The 25,092-nt window shown below is 46.9% G+C and overlaps 2 protein-coding genes across 6 annotated transcripts in view; one reads left to right on the forward strand and one right to left on the reverse strand.

The window, feature by feature from the left end:
- The window catches only part of LOC144480287 (growth-regulated alpha protein-like), a 28,934-nt gene extending 5,673 nt beyond the window's left edge, over window positions 1-23,261 (forward strand). Inside the window, exons 4-5 of the mRNA XM_078199633.1 lie at window positions 12,399-12,482; window positions 21,764-23,261. Coding sequence (XP_078055759.1) covers window positions 12,399-12,482; window positions 21,764-21,887 — 208 coding nt within the window. The 3' untranslated portion in view covers window positions 21,888-23,261. The remainder of the gene's footprint in view (window positions 1-12,398; window positions 12,483-21,763) is intronic.
- The window catches only part of rassf4a (Ras association domain family member 4a), a 305,015-nt gene that overhangs the window by 245,816 nt on the left and 34,107 nt on the right, over window positions 1-25,092 (reverse strand). The gene's annotated exons all lie outside the window — the stretch shown is intronic.

Here is a 25,092-nt window from a genome sequence, read left to right on the forward strand (position 1 = left end):
CACTGCCTGTGTGGGGATATTAGCAGTAGTTATGTTAGACAAAAGTTGTATGGCATGTCAAAATGGTAGTCATGATGTGGAGGTGCCGGCGTTGGACAGGGGTAAACACAGTAAAAAGTTTAACAACACCAGGTTAAAGTCCAACAGGTTTATTTGGTAGCAAATGTGTCAAAATGGTGCCAGCATGGAGAGAAACAAAATGAGTTACTGAACAGAGGTACACAAAGCAAGTTTCCCTTGCAGTTAACACAAGGAAAATAGAATGACTAAATATCTTCACGTATTTTGCTGCATTTTTCAAACAATTACTTCATCGGATTCTCCACTAAAACCACGTGGTTTCTTAATCAGAGAATAGAATCATAGAATAGAATCCCTACAATGCAGAGGGAGGCCACTTAGCCCATCGAGACTGCACCAACTCTCCGACAGAGCATCTTACCCAAGCCCTAGCCCTGTAACCCCATGTATTTACCCCGCTAATCCCCCTAACCTACACACCTTGGAACACGAACGGACAATTTAGCATGGCCAATCCACCTAACCTGCACAATCCTGGGACACTAAGGGGCAATTCAGCATGGCTAATTCACCTAATCTGCAATCTTTGGACACTAAGGGACAATTTAGCATGGCCAATCCCCCTAACCTGCACATCTTTGGACACGAAGGGACAATTTATCATGTCCAATCCCCCTAACCTGCGCATCTTTGGACACTAAGGGACAATTTAGCATGGCCAATCCCCCTAGCCTACACATCTTTGGACACGAAGGGACAATTTAGCATGGCCAATCCCCCTAACCTGCACATCTTTGGACACGAAGGGACAATTTAGCATGGCCAATCCCCCTAACCTGCACATCTTTGGAGTGTGGGAGGAAACCAGAGCACCCTGAGGAAACACACACAGACACGGGGAGAATGTCTGTGCGGTCTGCACAGTGACTTGAGGCTGGAATTGAACATGGGTCCCTGGAGCTGTGAGGCAGCAGTGCTAACCACTCTGCCACCGTGCTGCCTGCATGTTAGCTACTGGTTCCCTGCAGCCAAAGCTTTAACTCAGAAAAATTATCAGCTGTTCTGTATTGGCCTCTCCATTAGAAACAGCACAAAGAATTTCTAATATAAGCAAACTAATGCAAATGTAAATAAGTATATTCACTGCTAATTACACTGGATACAGTAAGAAGTCTAACAACACCAGGTTAAAGTCCAACTGTTGTCAGACTTCTTACTGTGTTTACCCCAGTCCACCGCCGGCATCTCCACATCACAATTACACTGGATAAACCAAAAGTCAGAACCTCGAGCTGGGCTGAGGGCTTTTTGTTTCATTTATTCTTCTAAGGGATGTGGGCATTGGTGTCTGGGCCAGCATCTGTTGCCCATCCCTAATTGCCCTTGAACTGAGTGGCTTGCTGGGCCATTTCAGAGGGCAGTTAAGAGTTACGCACATTGCTACAGCAGCTCTGGAGTCGCATATAAGCCAGATCAAGTAAGGATGACCGATTTCCTTCCCTAAAGAACGTGAGTGAACCAGATTGAGTTTTTACGACAGTCGACAATGGTCATCGTTCGACTTCCAATTGCAGATTTTCAAAATTGAATTAAAATGTTATTGATTCGAACCTGGGTCCCCGGAGCATTACCCTGGGTGGCTGGATAACTAGCCTGGCCACCACCCCCCGCCCCCAGGCTGCAGTTCAATGAGTTCTGAACGAGTGACTGAGCTAGGGAGTGAGTGTTTGAATGAGTGGATGGTTAGTATGTTGGCAGGTGAATAATTTGGCTAGATTACTGCTGCTGGCTACTATGAACCTCTCACTGTCAGAACTGCTTGCTTGTGGCTATGGTGCATGGATAGAATTAGTACAAAGGAAGAATGAACTTACTTTAGTGCAGTGCCTTGAATGTCCTTCAGACATTCCAAAATGGTTCACAGCTAATTGAGTACTTTTGCAACATAGTTAACTGTAAGAGAAGGTAAGAAAGGCGACTGCCAAAAACATTCAAAGAAAGCAGCCAACATTAATGAAACAAATGACCAGAAAGTCTGTTGTAATGGTGTTTGACAAATGCTGGCCAGGAGAGCCAGAAGACACTCCTGCTCTTCTTTGAGTTGTGTCAAGGAATACTTTACGTTCTTCCAAACAATATCTCCTGAAAACTGCTGCCCCAACGATGCACAATTCGCTTGGTGCTGCATTCAAGTGTCAGTCTGAATCAAAACAGAAAAATGCTGGAAAATCTCAGCAGGCCTGACAGCATCTTTGGAGAGAGAGTAGAGCCAACGTTTCGAGTCAAGGTGACCCTTCGTCAGCTCTCATCAGCCCCCAGCTCTGATGAAGGGTCATCTGGACTCGAAACGTTGGCTCTATTCTCTCTCGATGTGGAGATGCCGGCGTTGGACTGGGGTAAACACAGTAAGAAGTCTAACAACACCAGGTTAAAGTCCAACAGGTTTATTTGGTAACAAACGCCACTAGCTTTCGGAGCGCTGCTCCTTCGTCAGGTGGAGTGGGAGATCTACTCACAAACAGGGCAGACAGAGACACAAACTCAATTTTTGTTTATGAGCAGATCTCCCACTCCACCTGACGAAGGAGCAGCGAGCGCTCCGAAAGCTAGTGGCCTTTGCTACCAAATAAACCTGTTGGACTTTAACCTGGTGTTGTTAGACTTCTTACTCTATTCTCTCTCCCCAGATGCTGTCAGACCGGCTGAGATTTTCCAGCATTTTTCTGTTTTTGTTTCAGATTCCAGCATCCGCAGTAACTTGCGTTTATCTTAGTCTGAATTAGATGCTCAAATCTTCATGGAGGAGTTTGAACATATTTGATTTTGATTTGATTTGATTTATTATTGTCACATGTATTAACATACAGTGAAAAGTATTGTTTCTTGCACGTTATACAGACAAAGCATACCGTACATAGAGAAGGAAACGAGAGAGTGCAGAATGTAGTGTTACAGTCATAGCTAGGGTGTAGAGAAAGATCAACTTAATGCAAGGCAAGTCCATTCAAAAGTCTGACAGCAGCAGGGAAGAAGCTGTTCTTGACTCGGTTGGTATGTGACCTCAGACTTTTGTATCTTTTCCCCGAAGGAAGAAGGTGGAAGAGAGAATGTCCGGGGTGTGTGGGGTCCTTAATTATGCTGGCTGCTTTGCCGAGGCAGCGAGAAGTGTAGACAGAGTCAATGGATGGGAGGCTGGTTTGCATGGTGGATTGGGCTATATTCACAACCTTTTGTAGTTCCTTTAATTTATTTATTTTCTGACTTTTCGAGAAGTATCTTAATTACTTCCCAAAGCACTTTGGAGCCAATCAAGTCCTTCTGAAGTGCAGACATTGCATTGGGCAAAGTCTCATGAAGAGTAAATATGATAACAGTCATATAATCAACTTTAGGTTACACTGGTTGATGAATAACTATTGAACAGGGCACAAGTCAATGCTCTGCAAATTGTTTCATAGAATCTTTCATGTCCACCTGAGGGGACAGACAAGGCCTCAATTTAACATCTCACTCAAAAGACAGCATCTCAGACATTTGTCGCGAATTTAACCAGCACGCCCGCCCGAGGCTCGTAAGATTCCGTCTGGGGTCAACGGAGAATACCATTCTGCGAGCCTCGCCCGGGGCGTGCTGGTAAAATTCCAGCCTTTGTGGCGACCTTCTGACTCAGAGAGGAAAGTGCGAGCATTAAGCAATGGCTGACAAGTCCCCACGGTCCATTAGCCTGCATCCTGGGGCTTTAAAAGGAGTGGCTGCTGTGATCATGGATGCAATTTTCCTTGAAACACAAACAAACATGACTTGGACAAGAAGGCTGGCAATTTAAAGCTTTAATGCGACAACCTGGTGATCAAATGCCTGCAGTTTTCAACAGTCACCTCAATAGTGGTGACCTGGATGAGTTAGCAATGTGCATCTGGAAGGCTGAATGCCTGCAATCTGGGTTTCCCAAGAGGTGATAGTAGGGAGAAAATTACCTGGAGGAACGTTGCTTTAGATACACAGGTCCAGTAAATCGTCTTGTATTTTTTTATTCGTTTGTGGGACATGGGCATTGCTGGCTGGCCAGCATTTATTGCCCATCCCTAGTTGCCCTTGGCCAGGCCATTTCAGAGGACAGTTGAGAGTCAACCACATTGCTGTGGCTCTGGAGTCACATGTAGGCCAGACCAGGTAAGGGCGGCAGATTTCCTTCCCTAAAGGACATCAGTGAACCAGATGGGTTTTTCCAACAATGGTTTCATGGTCATCAGTAGATTCTTAATTCCAGATTTTTTTATTGAATTCAAATTCCACCATCTGCCATGGCGGGATTCGAACCCGGGTCCCCAGAACATTAGCTGAGTTTCTGGAATAATAGTCTAGCGATAATAGCAGGAGACCATCGCCTCCCTGCCAATTGTTATTCAATGCACAATTGGAGTCTTGTCAGTATGAATTTATATTGACTTAAAGTTTAGTCTTTATATTTGTATACCTGTTAATAATCTTGATGAGAAAATAGATAAGACTTTGATTGTTTATTTAGAATTCCTAATGGATGTACAATTTATACATTCGTTTCCTGATATTTGACGCATCGGCCGGAATTCTACCGCCCCGCTCGCCATGGACTTGGAGCGGGTGAGGGGCAGACAATGGAAATGTCCGTTGACCTCAGGCGGGATTTTCCGGTCTTGGGTTGAGTGAGGTCGTAAAATCCCGCCCATCAAGTATTTAATTCCTTTGTTCACTACTTTGCCTGGTTACTTGAGCAAGTGGCAAAAAGCTTATCCTTAAAGGTTGTGAGTACCCGAAACACTGTCAGGTCACTGAGGCAAACCAAAGCCTCGGATTGAGACTCAATAATAAGACCATTGCAACTTGCTCCACCCTCCATGCAATCAATTTCTCCCAACTCTCCCTCTTTGGCATGAAGGGAACAAGAACGGTTCCAAAAGATAACAAGTGACAATGGCTTCTCTGAATGGGGATGGGCAACAATTGCTCGCCGTGCCAGTGACGCCCACATCCTATGAAAGGATAAAAAATATATAGAATGAGAGGAAAACTTTGCACTTCTGCACGCAATGTCAGCTGGCTCCGCTGGTAACATTCTTGCCCCCAAATGATAATCAAGTAAATTCAAGCCCTTCTCCAGAACTCGAGCACGTCATTTGGGCCGATCGTTCAGCACACCACTGAGCAACTGATGGATTGTTGGCAGTGCCTCATTTCGTAGAATCCCTACAGTGCAGAAGAGGCCATTTGGCCCATCGAGTCTGCACCGACTCTCTGAGAGAGCATCTTATCCAGGCCCACCCGCCACCCTATCCCTGTAACCCCACACATTTACCTCACTAATCCCCCTAACCTACACATTTTGGGACACTAAGGGGCAAGTTAGCATGGTCAATCCACCAAACCTGCATATCATTGGACACTAAGGGGCAAGTTAGCATGGTCAATCCACCAAACCTGCGTATCATTGGACACTAAGGGGCAAGTTAGCATGGCCAATCCATCTAACCTGCACATCTTTAGACATTAAGGGACAATTTAACAAGGCTATTCCACCTAACCTGCACATCTTGGGATACTAAGGGGCAATTTAGCATGGCTAATCCACCTAACCTGCACATTTGTGGACACTAAGGGGCAATTTAGCATGGCCAATCCAACTAACCTACACATCACTGGACACTAAGGGACAATTTAGCATGGCCAATCCACCTAATCTGCACATCTTTGAACTTTAGATGAGATATTGCGCCAATGCCACTAATCAAAGGAAGAGCAGGGGTAGGGCAAACAGTTGCCCTTCTTCAAACATATGGATGGTGCTGGAGTATTTATTTTAAAAACCAGATTTCTCTTGCAAATCTCACCGGTGTCCAGGTTCCCTACATTAAAATGGTGACTCTAAGAATAACCTGGGACATCCTGAGTTTACGAAAGGCGCTATGGATAGAATGCAAGCTCTTTTATTGGCATTTGTCATTCTACCTGTCCAACATAAACAGATGAACCGACCGTTCATCTCACTTGGCATTCATTTGGGACATCCCAGATGAATGCACAGGTGTTGTGCAAATGCAAGTTCTTTCATTTTAAAACTCATATTTCCCTCTGTCAGCACCTCATGGTTCACTGTCAACATGAGTGCTGTATTGGTCAGAGGGCATGGGAAATCTGGCAAGATAGTGGTTATAGTTTCCCACGTTCAAATGGAGCAGGTTTCTGGAGCTGCCAGGGCAGGTGAGAGGAGTTAAAATATATTACCTGTCCAGACCCGTTACTGGCATGATTAGTCATCCACGTACAATAGATTCATCATGTTTTCCCATGCTCGCGCGCTCGCCCTTAGTAATTTCCCACAGTGTTATCGAGTTTTTGGCACCAACCTCTTTCGGTTTCCACTGGAATTCTGACTGGCAGCACACAAGTCAAGAAAGAAAAGGAAATCACAGACTACATCCCCACCGAGCAAGGGGATCATGCGAATTTAAAATCAATCATAACATCTGAAGTATGCTCAGCTATTTCCTGCTTCACCATGGGTGCCAGTTCCTAGCGAAACAAATAAGTCCACAAACAGTAGGGTGCAGAAAACCAGCCCACCCGTCACCTTTTCCCCCAGCTCTTTCGAAGAGCAGTCCACTTAGTCCCATTGCCCCCTCCTTCCCCTTAAGTTCTCTCACTTTCATGTATCCAATCCCATTTCGGAGGGATGGTCAACCACCCACACCGACTCTGGACTAAAACAGGAGATGCTGGAAAATCTCAGCAGGTCTGACAGCATCGGTGGAGGGTGAATAGAGCCAACGTTTCGAGTCTGGATGATCCTTCGTCAGAGCTGAGGAAAAGGAAAATCAGACAAGAATTATATTACGAACGTGTGGGGGGCGGGTGCTGTAATTGATTTGATTTATTATTGTCACATGTAAAGTTTATTTATTAGTCTCAAGTACGCTTACATGAACACTGCAATGAAGTTACTGTGAAAAATCCCCTAGTCGCCACACTCCGGCGCCTGTTCGGGTACACTAAGGGGCAATTTAGCACGAGCAATCTACCTAACTTGCACCATCTTTGGACTGTGGGAGGAAACCAGAGCACCCGGAGGAAACCCACGCAGACACGGGGGGAACGTGCAGACTCCACACAGTGACCGAAGCCAGGAATCAAATCCGGGTCCCTGGCGCTGTGAGGCAGCAGTGCTAACCACTGTGCCACCATTTATTAGTACACAGTGAAAAGTATTGTTTCTTGCGAGCTATACAGACAAAGCATACCGTTCATAGGGAAGGAAAGGAGAGTGCAGGATGTAGTGCTACAATCATAGGGTGTAGAAAAAGATCAACTTAATACAGGTAGGTCCATTCAAAAGTCCGATGGCAACAGGCAAGAGGCTGTTCTTGAGTCGGTTGGTACGCGTCCTCGGACTTTTGTATCTTTTTCCCGACGGAAGAAGGTAGAAGAGAGAATATCCGGGGTGTGTGGGGTCCTTAATTATGCTGGCTGCTTTGCCGAGGCAGCGGGAAGTGTAGACAGAGTCAATGGATGGGAGGCTGGTTTGAGTGATGGACTGGGCTTCATTTATGACCTTTTGTCGTTTCTTGCGGTCTTGGGCAGAGCAGGAGCCATACCAAGCTGTGATACAGCCAGAAAGAATGCCTTTTATGGTGCATCTGTAAAAGGTGGTGAGGATTGCAGCTGACATGCCAAATTTCCTTTGTCTCCTGAGAAGGTAGAGGCGTTGGTGGGCTTGCTTAACTCTAGTCTCCACATGGAGGGAGCAGGATCCAGGATTGATAGGACTGACATGTACAAAAAGACAGAGGGAATATAAACAGTGATGCTAAAGGCTGAGAATGGTGTTAAGAGTGTCCATTAAAGAACGGAATGTGTGACTGACAGAACAAAGGTGCAGAGTGTCAGAGGACAACCTGAGGAATGTGGCAGTTGATCCGAGTTGTTTCGGGGGGGGGAGACAGACAGCTGTTCTCTGTTTTTATTTCAGATCTGCAGTATTTTGCTTCCGTTTTGAAAGATAAAATATTGAAGGCCAAAACGTTGTGTGATTTCAAGAAGGAATTGGATATAGCTCTGGGGGCTAAAGGGATCAAGGGGTATGGGGGTGGGAGGTGGGTGGGGAGAGGCGGAATCAGGGTATTGAATTCAATGATCAGCCATGATCAAAATGAATAGCGGAACAGGCTTGAAGGGCCGAATGGCCTACTGCTGCTCCTATTTTCTATGATTCTATGATACTTATGAATCTGTATCCACCGCCCTATCAGACTGCATTTCAACTCCTAATAACGCATTGTGTAAAAAGTTTTCTTTTTGTCATCTCTGCCTCTTGTGCTAACCATTTTAAATTCTTGTCCGCTGGCTATGGGGAACCTTTGACCCTTGGAAATCATTTTATTTACTTTATATCTGAATTTTTCTAAAAATGCAAACATCTGTATCGAATCTCCTCTTGGCTTTCTCTGACTTCAAGAAAAACAACTCCAGTTTCACTGGTCTATTCACTGAACTGTAATCCCTCGACTTTCTGGTAAATCTCTGCCGTTGTCTTTCTATCATTCACATCCTTCCGAAAGTGTGGGGTCCAGAAATGGCCACAATGCTCCAACTGAGCGGAACTGGTGCTTTATATCAGAGTTAGGGTAATTTTCTGGCTTTATATTCTATACCTCCATTGATATAACCCAGGATTCCAGCATTTCAGGCTTGATCGAATATCCCAACCAGTTAAAATTTAATTGGACCTGTTTTTGTTGGGCTTGATTTGATGTAGATGCTGTCTCCCACTGTAACGTGGGAGGGCGGGGAGGCAGTGTTAAAATTCCTCCCCATTCGTTCAGGGATGTGGGAATTGCTGGCTGGGCCAGCTTTTATTGCCAATCACTAAGTTGCCCTTGAACTAAGTTGTTTGCAACAGCCATTTCAGAGGGCAGGTTAAGAGTCAACCTCATGGCTGTGGGTCTGGAGTTGGCCAGGCCAGGGGAAGATTTCCTTCCCTGAAGGACATTAGTGGACGGGACTGGTGTTTATGACAATCGACAATGGTTTAATGGTCATCATTCGACTTTTAATTTCAGATTTAAAAAAAAAAATTGAATTCTAATTTCACCATCTGTCGAGGTGGGATTTGAATACGGGTCACCGCTCCAGAGCCACAGCTATGTGGTTGACTCTCAACTGCCCTCTGAACAAGGGCAACTAGGGATGGGCAATAAATGCTGGCCAGCCAGCGACGCCCATGTCCCACAAATGAATAAAAAAAGAAGAATCACGATGGGTTGGTGCCCCATAGCCATGGGTCTCTGGGTGACAATACCTCTATTCCAACACCTCCCCAGTGTATTCCATCACCAAAGTTCACAGTTTGGTCAGCCTTGACTGCTTAAGGCCCTCAAAGTTTGCGGGGGGAAACCTAGTGGGAGGTCTCCACTTTTGGAGAAGGCCTATTTAGCTACTCAGGACCTAGACAGGTCAGCAGTGGCCCTTCCTCCAGGACCAAGGATCGCGGAAGGGACACCCCCAGACAGCCATCAACCAGAGGCCAGCTGCTCTTCTTGGAGAGGGGTGGGGGTGCAATGGTTATTGCTGGTACTACACCCACCCAAGGCCTAGAGTCAAAGAGGAACCCAAGCACAGGCAAATGATGGTGGGATTGCCGGGGGGGGGGGGGGGGGGGGGGGGAAGGGAGGGGGGGGGGGGCGCAGAGGGCTGACAGCAAGGCTTGGAGATGGTGGGGGGAGGGGGAGTTGCTTTCAGTGAGTCTCCACACCACTTCCCTCTGCCCCCAGCCTTCCTGATGCCAGGTCCCTCAATCAAGCACTCCCCCTACACGAGCCTACAAGCAAACATGCCAGGCTATACTTCTCATGCTCCTTGGATGGCACAATCCTTCCCATCCACCACCAGAGGCAAGAAACATTCTGAAATTAAATCTCAGGAATCTGTAAATTAATAGAAATAGTTGAATTTGTTTCTGGGAGAGAACAGCTGCACAGCAACAACCCAACCCTTGTTTTTAAATGTAAAACTCATTGTACTAATTCACTGTGATATGGAGCAGTATGGTTGACTCTTAACTGCCCTCTGAAATGGCCGCTGCAAACCACTCAGTCCAAGGACAATTTAGCGATGGACAACAAAAGCTGGTGGACGGGAAGGATTGGTACCAGAGGCGATTGGATGAAGCCTTTAAGTGGGCACCTATTGTCTGCTTGAACACATGAATTGGCGGTGGGGTGAAAGACCATCTATGGGCCTTCCCACAACTGGCTGAAATCGAGGTGGAAGTGGAAAGGCAACGGGGTCCCAACCCACTGCGATCCTGCTCGATTAAATACCCTCCCGCCAAAAAATAATTCTCACCAATGGAGGTGGGGGCGGGGAAGAAGAGGCCAAGATTCTGCCTTGGACCTCTAAGATTGATATCATAGAATCCCCAACTGTGCAGAAGGAGGCCATTCAGCCCATCGAGTTTGCACCGACCACAATCCCACCCAGGTCCTATTCCTGTAACCCCACATATTTACCCTGTTCATCCCCCTGACACTAGGGTCAATTTAGCACGGCCAACCAAAAGATTTAATTTCTTATCTTGGTCCAAAGAACCAGGAATACGAAATGGGAATATACCTCGTAAGCAATTAAAGTGCAACAACGAATATGATGTAAAAAGGTTAATGATTAAAATTTAGTTACATAATCTCTGTTCACTACAACCATGATACAAGCTAACTGCTGTCAATAAAGAATGGATCTTAAGTTGGGGCCGTGTATGTGAGGAGGATTGCAGTGTTCAAGGCAGATCTCACCAAAGGCAACAACTCATTTCCATGCTGGAGAAAAATATATGCTGGAAACTTTCATCCTTGCTCGCGGCTGGGATTCTCCAGTGCTGCTGAAAGTGAGTGGAGTTTTGGCAGGGACACCAATTTATCCATTCTCACTAGCAGCGAGGCGGGCACAGACAAGATCAGAGATTCCCAAGATTATCCGTTTCCAATGTGCTCTGTGCCTGAAGATTACATAAACCTCAGGGGGTTTTGGCATAATCTTTAAAAGTAGTGTTAAACTGCCCACTCATCCATAGCAATAACATGCTCCTTACACGCAAATACATACAAGCTTCAACTCTTACACTGACGGGTTTGCCAATAAATTTTACTCAAACACAAGTCGGAACCATTCAGCTCCTCTCAGTCCGGAATCTTATTACCATTCATGCCGGCAGGATTTTCCCATCCTACTGCCGTGAACGGAGATTTGGCTGGGTGCCAAATTCTCCAACCTCGCTGCAGTGGGAGCATGGCGTGAATGGCCAGTAGGATTGTGCCCTTAATCTGTTTGTGTTATATTATGGTTTCACGGGGTTGTGTTACACATGCTTTCGCTACTTTTTTAAAATAAAACCACAGCTTCTGGTTAACTGGTTTGCATTGTGTATCCCCAAAGCATAATGGAACACATCCATGAATTTCACTCCGGTATGTCCATCATGAGCCTCCTCCCACATTATTCCGTATCTGCCCCATCAGCCCCTCTATTCCTTTCTCTCACTCACTCATCAAGGACTTATCCCCTAAATGCATCAATGACAAAAGCATTCAAGTGGTTCAGAAAACATCAGATAGAACGTTTCGACTCGCAGAGAAGAGCGCGTTAAAGATCACCAATATCAGTTAGTCACCGAGAACTCAAATAGGCAATTTGGAAGAAATTCTTTAAGTTTAAGTTTATTTATCAGTGTCACAATTTGGCTTACATTAACACTGCAATGAAGTTACTGTGAAACTCCCCCAGTCGCCACACTCCGGCACCTGTTTCGGGTACACTGAGGGAGAATTTAGCACGGCCAACGCACTTAACCTGCACGTCTTTCGGACTGTGGGAGGAAACCGGAGCACCCGGAGGAAACCCACGCAGACACGGTGCAATATCCACATAGACAGTGAGCCAAGCTGGGAATCGAACCCGGGTCCTTAGCGCTGTGAAGCAGCAATGCTAAGAACCTGGGTCCCTTGTGCAGTGCTAATCGCTGTGCCACCGTGCCACCCAAAGAGTGGAGAGAATCTATAACTCGTACCACATAGAGTAGCTGGGTGGAATACTTAAAGGGAAGCCAGTGAGCGTGAGGAAGAAGGGAATTGAGGAAAATACTGATGGAATTCGATGAGAAAGGATGGGAGGAGCCTCGAGTGGAACGTTAGCACTGACATGGACTGGCTGACCTGTTTTTATGTCATTCTATGCTGATCAGTTGAGGTTGCCTTTGAGTTAATGTCGGCAACAGACTTATTGTCCATTGTTCTACGTGAATGCATATGGCAGTACGCAAACGAAACCACAACTATTCTCTTCATTTCCAGATTAACTGTGCAGCAGAATAACAAAGAGGTTTGTCTTCAGCCAGAAGAGAAACAGGGCAAGAAACTACAAAACTGCTGGGAAAGGTCAGTACAAATCATTCATGTTTTCTCGCTACAGGGCACAAAGTTTAAAGTTTATTTATTAGTGTCACAAGTCGGCTTACATTAACACTGCAGTGAAGTTACTGTGAAAATCCCCCAGTCGCCACACTCCGGCGCCCGTTTGGGTACACTGAGGGAGAATTTAGCACGGCCAATGTACCTAACCAGCACGTCTTTCAGATTGCGTGAGGAAACCGGAGCACCCGGACGAAAGCCACACAGACAGTGGCATTTATCACTAACCACCGAGAGACCTCAGCTGGATTCAACTTAATAACAACTGGAGCTCACTTAAAGGAACCCTGCTGCCAGTGCATCCACTCTGCTTTGAAAAGTGCAAAGCAGTTTACAATTTAGGATGCATTGGCACGACAAGCTAGATTTGTACCATAGCAACGCTAACATTATACAGGGCAATGAAGGGGATCAGGCTCAAAACCAGGTTCACCAGGTTGATACCGGAGATGAGGGGTTTGGATTATGAGGAGAGGCTGAGGAGATTGGGTTTGTACTCGTTGGAGTTTAGAAGGATGAGGGGGGATCTTATGGAGACTTATAAGATAATGCGGGGGCTGGATAGGGTGGAGGCGGAGAGATTCTTTCCACTTAGTAAGGAAGTTAAAACTAGAGGACACAGCCTCAAAATAAAGGGGGGTCGGTTTAAGACAGAGTTGAGGAGGAACTTCTTCTCCCAGAGGGTGGTGAATCTCTGGAATTCTCTGCCCACTGAGGTGGTGGAGGCTACCTCGCTGAATATGTTTAAAGCGCGGATGGATGGATTCCTGATCGGTAAGGGAATTAAGGGTTATGGGGATCAGGCGGGTAAGTGGTACTGATCCACGTCAGATCAGCCATGATCTTATTGAATGGCGGGGCAGGCTCGAGGGGCTAGATGGCCTACTCCTGCTCCTATTTCTTATGTTCTTAAAATGTTTCCAGATCAAAACAGAGACAGTCCCCTCTAGGGATGGTTAAATTAGTGAGGGGAGATTGCACAAATTTGGCCGGGGGGGGTTGGTGGTGGTGGTGGTGGTGGTGGAGGAGAGGCGTAATTGGACCATTATGTTCAAAATGTTAACTTGCAAGTCAGCAGTTTTCCTGATCATTTTTCTGGTACCAGCTCTCAAATTCTCAGATGTATAAAATCCAATTTGGGATTTAAACTCTCAAACACTCTTATCACTGGATCCCTAGTCCAATACAGTAAGAAGTTTAACAACACCAGGTTAAAGTCCAACAGGTTTATTTGGTAGCAAAAGCCACACAAGCCAATCCGTGTGTGGCTTTTGCGACCAAATAAACCTGTTGGACTTTAACCTGGTGTTGTTAAACTTCTTACTGTGTTTACCCCCCAGTCCAACGCCGGCATCTCCACATCATCCCTTGTCCAATACCATAGACCACTGGACTAGTACACATACCTAGGCGAAGAATAAGCCAGGCTGAGAACCAGGGTTTACCTCACCCTTCATGGAGTATTTATTTTCCATGGAAGTGTGCAATTTAGACGGATCCGATTTTATTTGCATTCTGATATGCATTCATCCCAATTCACATCACGGTTTGTTTGGCAACCTTGTACGTGCGCGGCACAGTGGTTAGCGCTGCTGCCTCACTGCACCAGGGACCCGGGTTCGATTCCCACCTCGGGAGACTGTCTGTGCGGAGTTTGCACATTCTCCCCGCGTCTGCGTGGGTTTCCTCTGGGTGCTCCGGTTTCCCCCCACAGTTCAAAGAAGTGCGGGTTAGATGGACTGGCCATGCTAAATTGACCCTTAGAGTCAAAGGAATTAGCCAAGTGAATATGTGGGGTTATGGGGATAGGGCCTGGGGTGGGACTGTTGTCGGTGCAGGCTCGATGGGCTGAATGGTCTTTTTCTGCACTGTCGGGATTCTATATTCCTTTGAAGCAACAAAAATAGCATTGAAAGGGTTACCAAGTACTTTCCAAGTCTACACAAGGGGCTTTTTCTTTTCTGATTGTGCAATTTATTGCATGAGCTAAGTAAGGATAAGATAAGGACAAGCATAATAAATATCCTGCATCTCACATTGCATGGAGCTGGATTTATGATGTAAACAAACATTTCCTTCAGGGTTGGTTGCCTGATTATGAACTTTACAATGAGAATTATTTTGATAAATATACTCAACAAGAAAGAAAAGTTAGGAAATGCCTGGATTCCTGAGAAGGGAGGGTAAAGGGGTGCAGTGAATGATTGATAGGGCTGTCAGGTTTGATCCCTGGCATTAAGCTGAAGGATGGGCGTGTGGGAGGATTAATTGTATCGGCCAAAGGGCTAAATCCTCTGACATGATTTCTCTCCGCAGCACTTAAATCCATAGAATCCCTACAGCGCAGAAGGAGGCCATTCGGCCCATCGAGTCTGCACCAACCATAATCCGACCCAGGTCCTATTCCCGTAACCCCACATATTTACCCTGCTAATCCCCCTGACACTAGGGTCAATTTAGCACGGCCAATCAACCTAACCCGCACATCTCTGAACTGTGGGAGGAAACCGGAGCACCCGGAGGAAACCCACGCAGACACGGGGAGAATGTACAAACTCCACACAGTCACCCCGAGGCCGGAATCGAACCCGGGTCCTCGGCGCTGTGAGGCAGCAGAGGCACTGCGCCACCGTGTTTTGTGATTAGAAAGAATCATAGAATCTCCAGTGCAGAAGGAGGCCATTCGGCCCTTTGAGCCTGCAACAACAACAACTGTTCACCTCCAATCTGGCTAGCTGTTGGGACAGGAAATGATGCCTGGGAGATCACAGGACTAAAGGCAGAAGAGCTGCAGAGAGAGGAGAGAATAAGATCTCTTCACCACACGCAACTCACAGCCCCAACCCTTCCATCTTTTGATTTGATTTGAGTTATTGTCACATGTATCGGGATACAGTGAAAAGTATTGTTTCTTGCGCGCTATACAGACAAAGCATACTGTTCATAGGGAAGGAAAGGAGAGAGTGCAGAATGTAGTGTTGCAGTCATAGCTAGGGTGTAGAGAAAGATGACCTTACTGCGAGGTAGGTCCAAGCAAAAGTCTGACGGCAACAAGGAAGAAGCTGTTCTTCGCTGACCCTTTCCTTGGGCTCCAACAAGCTAAAAACTCTCTGCCACCCTTCGAAATGGAAGTGCCCACGCCTATCCCTTGCTGCTTCTCTCAGAGGTGCTGCCAAGGCTGCAGAGCTGCCAACTCACTGATCAAGAAGGCAGCACTGGAGGCTTGCCCTCACCTGCTCACTCTCAATCGCCTCCTTCCGGCAATACCACAGGGTGGAGTGGGGAGGGGGAGGGGGGGGGGCGTGTAGGGGGCTACAGCAACTTTTCCACCTCTGGGTAGATGCCACCCAGCGTCCTTTTGCATTGGGTAAAGACTTGGTAAAGTCCAGGCCAGGGAAACAGGAGCTGTGCATCATTTTCCTCACAATCCCATCATGTCCAAATGGTGTATATCAAGCAAATGAAATCACGGAGAGCACTTGTGGCTTGTGCTGCCAAATAAATCTGTTGGACTTTAACCTGGTGTTGCTGTGAGACTTCCTACTGTGCCCACCCCAGTCCAATGCCGGCATCTCTACATCATGTGGAGAGAGAGGCAGTTTGTCCACAACACCTCCTCCATACACACAGCTGGATTTGTATGCCTGAAGCTGGAATATGCTGTACCATTGCATTCCTGCCATAGGACAGGCACAGATTGTTTACATGTGATGTTTTGCAGTGAAGTGCAAGCCACTCAGGCAGACAAAGTCATCGTGCTAACAAATCTTATAAAGCACTTATCAAAAACGTACACAAACTTTTCACAAATGCTGGCTAACTAGTGCCACACTGTGGACAGAGAAATCGACACAGAAATCAGGCTGTTAAAGAATGACATTGTCGGGGGCACAGAAAGTTTTAAAGTTTATTTATTTAGTGTCACAAGTAGGCTTACATTAACACTGCAATGAATTTACTGTGAAAATCACCTAGTCGCCTCACTCCGGCACCGAGGGGGGAATTTAGCAAGGCCAATGCACCTAACCAGCACGTCTTTTGGAGGAAACCAGAGCACCCGGAGGAAACCCACGCAGGCACGGGGAGAACGTGCAGACATTGCACAGAGAGTGACCCAAGCTGGGAATCGAACCCGTGTCCCTGGCAGGTAGCAATCGGCGAAGAAGAGCTCACATTTCGTAAGAACTGGGAAAACCTTTTGAGATGCCAGTCTCACATTCTCTCTCGACCCACCGTATTCGGTCTGGTCCTCTTACTTGAAGAATACACCTCACATGCACCATACACTCTCTTTGTCTTTTGTTTTATCACAATCTCGGTCTTCTTTGTCACGCAAGGAGTCCTGGTTTTGGTTCTCCTGGCGTCTCCTCTTGTTGGAATGTACCCAGCCTGTACCTGGGGTAAAAAAAAGCCTCTTTCTTAGGAAGCAATAGCTAGACTATTAATCCAGAAACTCAGCTAATGTTCTGGGGGACCCGAGTTCGAATGCCGCCACAGCAGATGGTAGAAACTGAATTCAATAAAAATATCTGGAATTAAAAATCTACTGATGACCATGAAACCATTATCGATTGTCAGAAAAATCCATCTCGTTCACTAATGTCCTTCAGGGAAGGAAATCTGCCGTCCTTACCCGATCTGGCCTACATGTGACTCCAGAGCCATAGCAATGTGGTTGACTCTCAACTGTCAAAGAACAAAGAAAATTACAGCCCAGGAACAGGCCCTTCGGCCCTCCAAGCCTGCACCGACCATGCTGCCCGACTTAGCTAAAACCCCCTACCCTTCCGGGGAGCATATCCCTCTATTCCCATCCTATTCATGTACTTGTCAAGACGCCCCTTAAAAGTCACTACCGTACCCGCTTCCACTACCTCCCCCGGCAACGAGTTCCAGGCACCCACTATTCTCTGTGTAAAAAATCTGCCTCGTACATCTCCTTTAAACCTTGCCCTTTGCACCTTAAACCTATGCCCCCTAGTAATTGACTCTTTCACCCAAGGAAAAAGTTGTCCTCGGGCAACTAGGGATGGGCAATAAATGCTGGCCAGCCAGCGACACTCGTGCCCCACAAATAAGTAAAAAAAGTGAAGGGGCAGACCTTTCGGCAAAGTGGTTAGCACTGCTGCCTCACAGTGCCAGGGACCCGGGTTCAATTCCAGCCTCGGGTCACTGTCTGTGTGGAGTTTGCACATTCTCCCTGCATCTGCGTGGGTTTCCTTCGGACATTCCGGTTTTCTCCCGCAGTGCAAAGATGTGCGGGTTAGGTTGATTGGCCGTGCTAAATTGGCCCGAGTGTCAGGGGATTAGGAGGGTAAATATGTGGGGTTCCAGGAATTGGGCCTGGGTGGGATTGCGGTTGGTGTCGACTCAACGGGCTGAATGGCCTCCTTCTGCACTGTGGGGATTCTATAGATTCATCTCCTAAGCTTGTATGGGAAGATGTCATGGGAAATTGCAGTGGGTGTGACGGGTAGCTGAGGGGGAGAGCAGGATGTCACAGAGGGGTTAATCCCTCCAGTACATTAAACTGAAAGGCGACAGCAGCTTTCACATCTGCATCTAAACAGGATGTCTGGAAAAACTATTTGGAACAGGCAACTTGAATGATACACCAAACAACTTAGTGTTTCAGGATGTACATTTGCATGCATGGTTTTTAAATAGCTTCAGCTGATTCTTCAGGGCATTACTGAGGAGTTACACATAGCCACACATCCATAAATGTCCAATGTGGTTGACTCTCAACTGCCCTCGGGTAACTAGGGATGGGCAATAAATGCTGGCCAGCCAGCGACGCCCATGCCCCACGAATGAATAATAGAAAAGGTGAGGGGGCGAATTTTCCCATTCCGCCTGCCACGGGAATCGGAGTGGGTGAGGGGTGGACCATGGAAAGATCCGTTGTCCTCGGGCGGGAGTTTCCAGTTTCGGGGCGAGCGCAGCCGGAAAATCCCACTTGAGCAGTCCCATTGAAGAAAGCAAAAACAGCTGGTTAAGCTAATGCCCTGACCAACATTCCTCACACAATCTCATCACGCAAAACAGGGTGGGTGAATTATTTCACGTATGTTTGTGGGCCACATTGACCAGCAACATTCCTGCACACAAGTAACAACACTTCAAAATTGTTCAGTCATCTTGGAATACTTTGGGACATTTTGAGGAGGTTCTTTGAATATATGTTTGTCTGAAAAGTAAACCGTTATTGTCTGGGGTACAGGAAGAATGTGCAAAGGAGCACAATTATTGGGTGGCACAGTGGTTAGCACTGCTGCCTCACAACGCCAGGGACCTGGGTTCGATTCCCGGCTTGGGTCACTGCCTGTGTGGTGTTTGCACGTTCTCCCCGTGTCTGCGTGGCTTTCTTCCGGTTGCTCCGGTTTTTGCCCACAGTCCAAAGATGTGCTGGGTTAGGTGTAGTGACCATGCTAAATTGTCCCTTAGTGTCAGGGGGATTAGCAGGGTAAATACGTGGGGTTATAAGGATAGGGGCTGGGTGGGATTGTGGTTGGTGCAGATTTGATGGGCCAAATTGCCTCCTTCTGCACTGCTAAATTCTCCCTCAGTGTACCCGAACAGGCGCCGGAGTGTGGCGACGAGGGGATTTTCACAGTAACTTCATTGCAGTGTGAATGTAAGCCTACTTGTGACTAATAAATAAACTTTAAACAATTCCTCTAATTTATAACATGTGCAAAGTGGAATATCTGCTTGTGTTTAAAAAGGCCTTCTTGAAGTTTGCTTCAGTAGCTGCAGAATATGGTTAAATGGATGGTTAAACTTCCTGGATGTTTGTTTCAAATGTGATAGGAGATTTTTTTTTTGCGCGAATGAATTGCGAGGTAGTTTGCCCAGCCACCACATCCAAAATATACACTCACAGGCAAGGAGAAAGATTTCCCGGGAAGCTTGTGAACAACTTCATCATCAGTCAGCAACTTCAGGATTTGGGAAACAACTTTCTCCATAAAATCGGTTCCATTCCGGATTAAAGCAATGCTGCGGCTTGGTGGTACAGTGGTTAGCATTGCCGCCTCACAGCGCCACAGACCCGGGTTCGATTCCCGGCCTCGGGTCACTGTCTGTGCGGATTCTGCACGTTCTCCCCGTGTCTGCGTGGGTTTCCTCCGGGTGCTCTGGTTTCCTCCCATAGTCCAAAAGATGCGCTGGTTAGATGCGCTGGCCAGATGCATTGGCCGTGCTAAATTCTCCCTCAGTGTACCCGAACGGACGTCGGACTGTGGCGACTAGGGGATTTTCACAGTAACTTCATTGCAGTGTTAATGTAAACCTACTTGTGACTAATAAATAAGCTTTATTTTTTAGTCATTGTGCACTGGTCTTGCACCCAGAAGGCCCCAGTTTGAATGACAGGCAGCCAAAAAAAAAAACCCAACAAGCTGACTGCTTTCATTCAGAAAATGTCACTAGTTACTGGATGAGTGGTTGTCGTGTTTTGAAGAAGCTTCACCACAGCACAGCTTCCTTCTGCTTTTGCCAGCTTTGTCCATATGTTGTCTGCGGAGCAATGGTGGTTAATTCCTTCCCATTTTGGAAGCAAATCTGCTCTGTGCACAATGGCTGGCCTTGAATACCCTGATGTGGAGATGCCGGCGTTGGACTGGGGTGGGCACAGTAAGAAGTCTCGCAACACCAGGTTAAAGTCCAACAGGTTTATTTGGAATCACAAGCTCTCAGAGCACTGCTCCTTCATCAGGTGAATGCCATGACTGTAATCGATAGGGCGGAGGGGGGTGTGGGCCTGGATAAGATGCTCTGACAGAGAGTCGGTGTAGACTCGAAGGAGCTGAAAAGCCTCCTTCTGCGCTGTCGGGATTCTATGATTCTAACTGTAAACTATAATGGGCAGGAGATCTTGGGGAACGCGTGATTCCCCGATACGCACTCTCTCTGGGGCAAGACTCACATGCCCGGAATACTCTATTGGAAAATTTCCCCTCTAACTTAGAGGTGCAACTTCCTCACTGGGAAAGTAGCAAGGGCATTCTGGCTTTGCAGCCAACAAAACCTATCTTAGTTCACCACAGAAAAAAAATGTCCTGTTTGCAGCTGTTGAATCTTGTGACTCAACTATTTTCGTTTCCAACTTCTCTCCTGTTCTTCCCTGAGGGAGCTGACTCATGTTGGAATGTCTTCCAGTCCCACCAGTTATCATCTGTCTTGCCGTTCACCCATTATGATCTTCAGACAGTGAGCATAAACACGTTATTCAACCAAGGCAGCTCCACATGCCCAGTCCTGTCCTCGCCCAGAATCCATAGAACCACAGAATCTCTCCAGTGCAGAAGGAGGCCATTCAGCCCATTGAATCTACACTGACTCTCTGAAAGAGCATCTTACCCAGACCCACCACCCCCCGCCCAGTCCCCATAACCCCACACATTTACAATGGCTGGTCCAACTAACCTGTACATCTTTGGACACTAAGGGACAACTTAGCATGGCCAATCCACCTAACCTGCATATCTTTTGGACTGTGGGAGGAAACCAGAGCACCCGGAGGAAACCCACACAGATGCAGGGGAGAACGTGCAAACTCCACACAGACACATTCACCCAAGGCTGGAATCAAACACGGGTCCCTGGAGCTGTGAGGCAGCAGTGTTAACCACTATGCGAATCTGCACACTTTCCAGAGAGGGCTTCTAGATGCAAGGGAGCTGAAACTATACTGATGACGCTTCCTCTATCCCATTCCAGAAACACTTCAGCTCGTCCTGTGCAGATTTGTGGATTAGATTTAAATGTCAGATATTTGCAGAGGAGCTTTAATGCTTTAGCTAATCTCTCCCACTCTCCATGTTGTCAGGGGAAATATGTGGATTGGGAAGAAAAGGAGAGACAAATAGGCTGAAAGTACAACATTGCAGTGCTTTTGAACAAAATAATCTTGAAAGGGCAAGGATGTGTGGGTTTGGTTGATTGGCCATGATAAATTGACTCCAGTGTCAGGGGAATAAGCAGGGTAAATATGTGGGGTTATGGGAATAGGGCCTGGGTGGGACTGCGGTCGGTGCAGACTCGATGGGCCGAATGGCCTCCTTCTGCACTGTGGGGATTCAAGGCAACAGTGAAAAAATCCTGCTCTGCATTTCCTGCTCACACACCTTTGAAATGATTAAATCTTTTAACAGTTCTCAAGAAACCCGAACGCGAGCAGCTGATTGCAGAATGTGCGTGCAAACTCCAATTCAACCCTCAGTGTTTCTTTTCCTCTGTTACAGTATCCGGCACGATCCAAACAGAATGAGACAATGTACTAAAGGCAAACCCAAGAAAAGTCCAAACCAGAGTAAGAAAAGAGGGCGAAAAGGCCGCAACACACGGCCCAAACGTCAACAGCCGTAACTCTTCTCTCTTCATCCCACGTATGTTGCAGCCAGAAGCAGGAAAAAGATGATGAGATACAATCCTGGACTCTGACGCTGAACTGTGCATTACAATTTTGTAAAAATGTCTTTTGATTCCTGCTTTTCAGTGTTTTTTTTAAAGGAAGAGCCGGGCATGTTTATGGACAACTGAATCACACACATCCAGTTAGTTACCCAGGGTGTGGAGATGCCGGCGTTGGACTGGGGTGGGCACAGTAAGAAGTCTCACAGCGCCAGGTTAAAGTCCAACAGGTTTATTTGGTAGCACGAGCTTTCGGAGCGCCGCTCCTTCCAACAGGTGAGTGATGAAGTGACTCACCTGAGGAAGGAGCAGCGCTCCGAAAGCTCGTGCTACCAAATAAACCTGTTGGATTTTAACCTGGTGTTGTGAGGTTAGTTACCCAGGTTCCACATAATCTCTTTACAATGCTGCAAAGTGTGGAACCAAGATAGAGACTATGGTGACTGAGTCTGTATATATGAACCATTAACCACAACTGATCATGTAACCGCTGCCATTTTGGATTGGCAAGTTTTAGATCAATCCTGGTTTTGTTGTTGTTCTTAAGTGGCTATTCTTATTATTATGTATTTTCTATGCAGCAGAAAGATTGTACAGGTCAAATTAAGACAGCAATAAACCTACTCCATGTACGTTTCCCTTTCATTCACTTTGGGATCTATTCCCCAACACACCTCGGAATTGGCTGCTAGGTAGGGCAAGCGCAGAGTTTTCTCGGCGAGGCTTGCAACCCCAGTGGGGAAAACAGCCGGCCAGAATACCGGGCTAAATCTGGCAAATGGAGCTCGAGAAAATGGAACCCCACTGCCATACACCCCCAACACCGTAGTTCCAGTGTTATGGGGCGGCACAGTGGTTAGCGCTGCTGCCTCACAGCGCCAGGGGACCCAGGTTCGATTCCGGCCTCGGGTCACTGGCTGCGTGGAGTTTGCACATTCTCCCTGTGTCTGCGTGGGTTTCCTCCGGGTGCTCCATTTTGCTCCCGCAATCCAAAGATGTGCAGGTTAGGTGGTTTGGCCGTGCCAAATTGCTCCTTAGGTGTCAGGAGAACTGACAGGATAAATATGTGCAGTGACAGGGGAATAGGGCTCGGGTGCAGACTCGATGGGCCAAATGACCTCCTTCTGCACTGTAGGGATTGTATGATTCTGTCATGTTAGCATACTGCCCGTCAAAGGGCTGGAGAAATGTATTGCTGAACCAGCAAGTCTTCAAAGTATTCATTTTGCATTACAAATTTCATTTTTTTTTTTAAATGGAGATTTACAGCGACTCTAATATTTGAAAGAACAAATAGTTTAATAAAATAAACAAAACCAAGGAACATGAGATTGTCTTAATTTACTCAAGCCTGGATTCTAAACACCTAATTCAGTCTCTCCCCCAGTGGAATAAAAGATTACAATTTCACTCTATCGTCAGTTTACAGAAAGGACAAAACTCACAAGTTATAGATAATGCCATAATTCCTTACAACGACATAGATTGATTGGAAACTGCTATTTTACAGTGAGGTGCAAGACACCGACTGATGTGTCACCAAAATGCCAAATCAGTTCTGTGTTTGGATTGAAGTTTCAACAACTGCCGTGTTGTTTTTAACAGCAGAAAGGATACAGCGTGGAAACAGGCCATTCAGCCCGTCTAGTCCATGTTGACACTACCGTTCCACTTGAGCTTTCTCCCATTCTTCCTCATCTATCAGAATAACCCTCTATTACATTCTCACCCGTGTGCTTATCCAATATTATTTGCTTCGACTGCTCCCCCTGGAAGCAGGCTTAGAAATGCTGTGTCTGCTCTCAAAGTCTATGTTGATATAAATTGTAAACAGCATGATTCAGAATTGCTCCCTTTTGCAGCTGCTCCCTATCTTGAGGCCAGCTACGTGTCTCCCAACTCTGACCTTGCAAATGCTCCAACTGATCACCCCTCTGTCTTTATTGGCTTCTTGCCAAGGGACGGGACCCACAGTTGTCAGTCGGTCTTCAGTGCTCCTCCCGTAAGGCCATTAGACATGGAGTCTGCTCCGCCATTCAATCATGGCTGATTTTTTTCTCACCCCCATTCGCCTGCCTTTTCCCCATAACCCCTGATCCCCTTATTAATCAAGAACCTATCTATCTCTGTCGTAAAGGCACTCAATGACCTGGCCTCCACAGCCTTCTGCGGCAAAGAGTTCCACAGATTCACCACTCTCTGGCTGGAGAAATTCCTCCTCATTTCTGTTTTAAAGGATCGGCCCTTTAGCCTGAGGTTGTGCCCTCTGGTTCTAGTTTTTCCTACTATTGGAAACACCTTCTCTACATCCACTCTATCCAGGCCTCGCAGTATCCTGTAAGTTTCAATAAGATCCCCCCTCATCCTTCTAAACTCCAACGAGACCCAGAGCCCTCACCCGTTCCTCATACGACAAGCTCTTCATTCCCGCTTGGCCATCGATAGCGAGTACAGGACACTAACCATCACAGGCCGTTCAGCTGTGTTTTCACTGAACTTCCTGCACAAGTAGCAACCAGAAAGGGGAACCCGGGCAATCTCGCCAACTCACGGGTGTGGTGGTCAATTGCAGGGGCGAACTATCAGCTTACCCCTGATCAGCCAGGGCGCCACGGTGGCACAGTGGTTAGCACTGCTGCGTCACAGCGTCAGGGAACCGGATTCGATTCCTGTCTTGGGTCACTGTCTGTGCGGAGTCTGCACGTTCTCCCCGTGTCTGCGTGGGTTTCCTCCGTATGCTCCGGTTTCCTCCCACAGTCCGAAAGACGTGCTGGTTAGGGTGCGTTGGCCGTGCTAAATCCTCCCTCAGTGTACCCGAACAGGCGCCAGAGTGTGGCGACTAGGGGGTTTTCACAGTAACCTCATTGCAGTGTTAATGTGAGCCAACTTGTGACACTAATATTTAACATAGCACCAGCCTGGGAATCAGACAGTCGGACACTCCTGGGTGTGAGAGATTCCCAGCTAACCACTGCCTCAACCAGTTAATATTGGAAAACTCAGGATTTGAATCATAGAATCCCTACAGTACAGAAGGAGGCCATTCAGCCCATCAAGCTTGCAAGGATAACAATCCCACCCAGTCCATATCCCCACAAATTTACCCTGTTCGTCCCCATGACACAAAGGGGTAATTTAGCATGGCCAATCCACCTAACCC

Source organism: Mustelus asterias, chromosome 28 (genome assembly GCF_964213995.1).
Source record: "Mustelus asterias chromosome 28, sMusAst1.hap1.1, whole genome shotgun sequence".
NCBI lineage: Eukaryota > Metazoa > Chordata > Chondrichthyes > Carcharhiniformes > Triakidae > Mustelus > Mustelus asterias.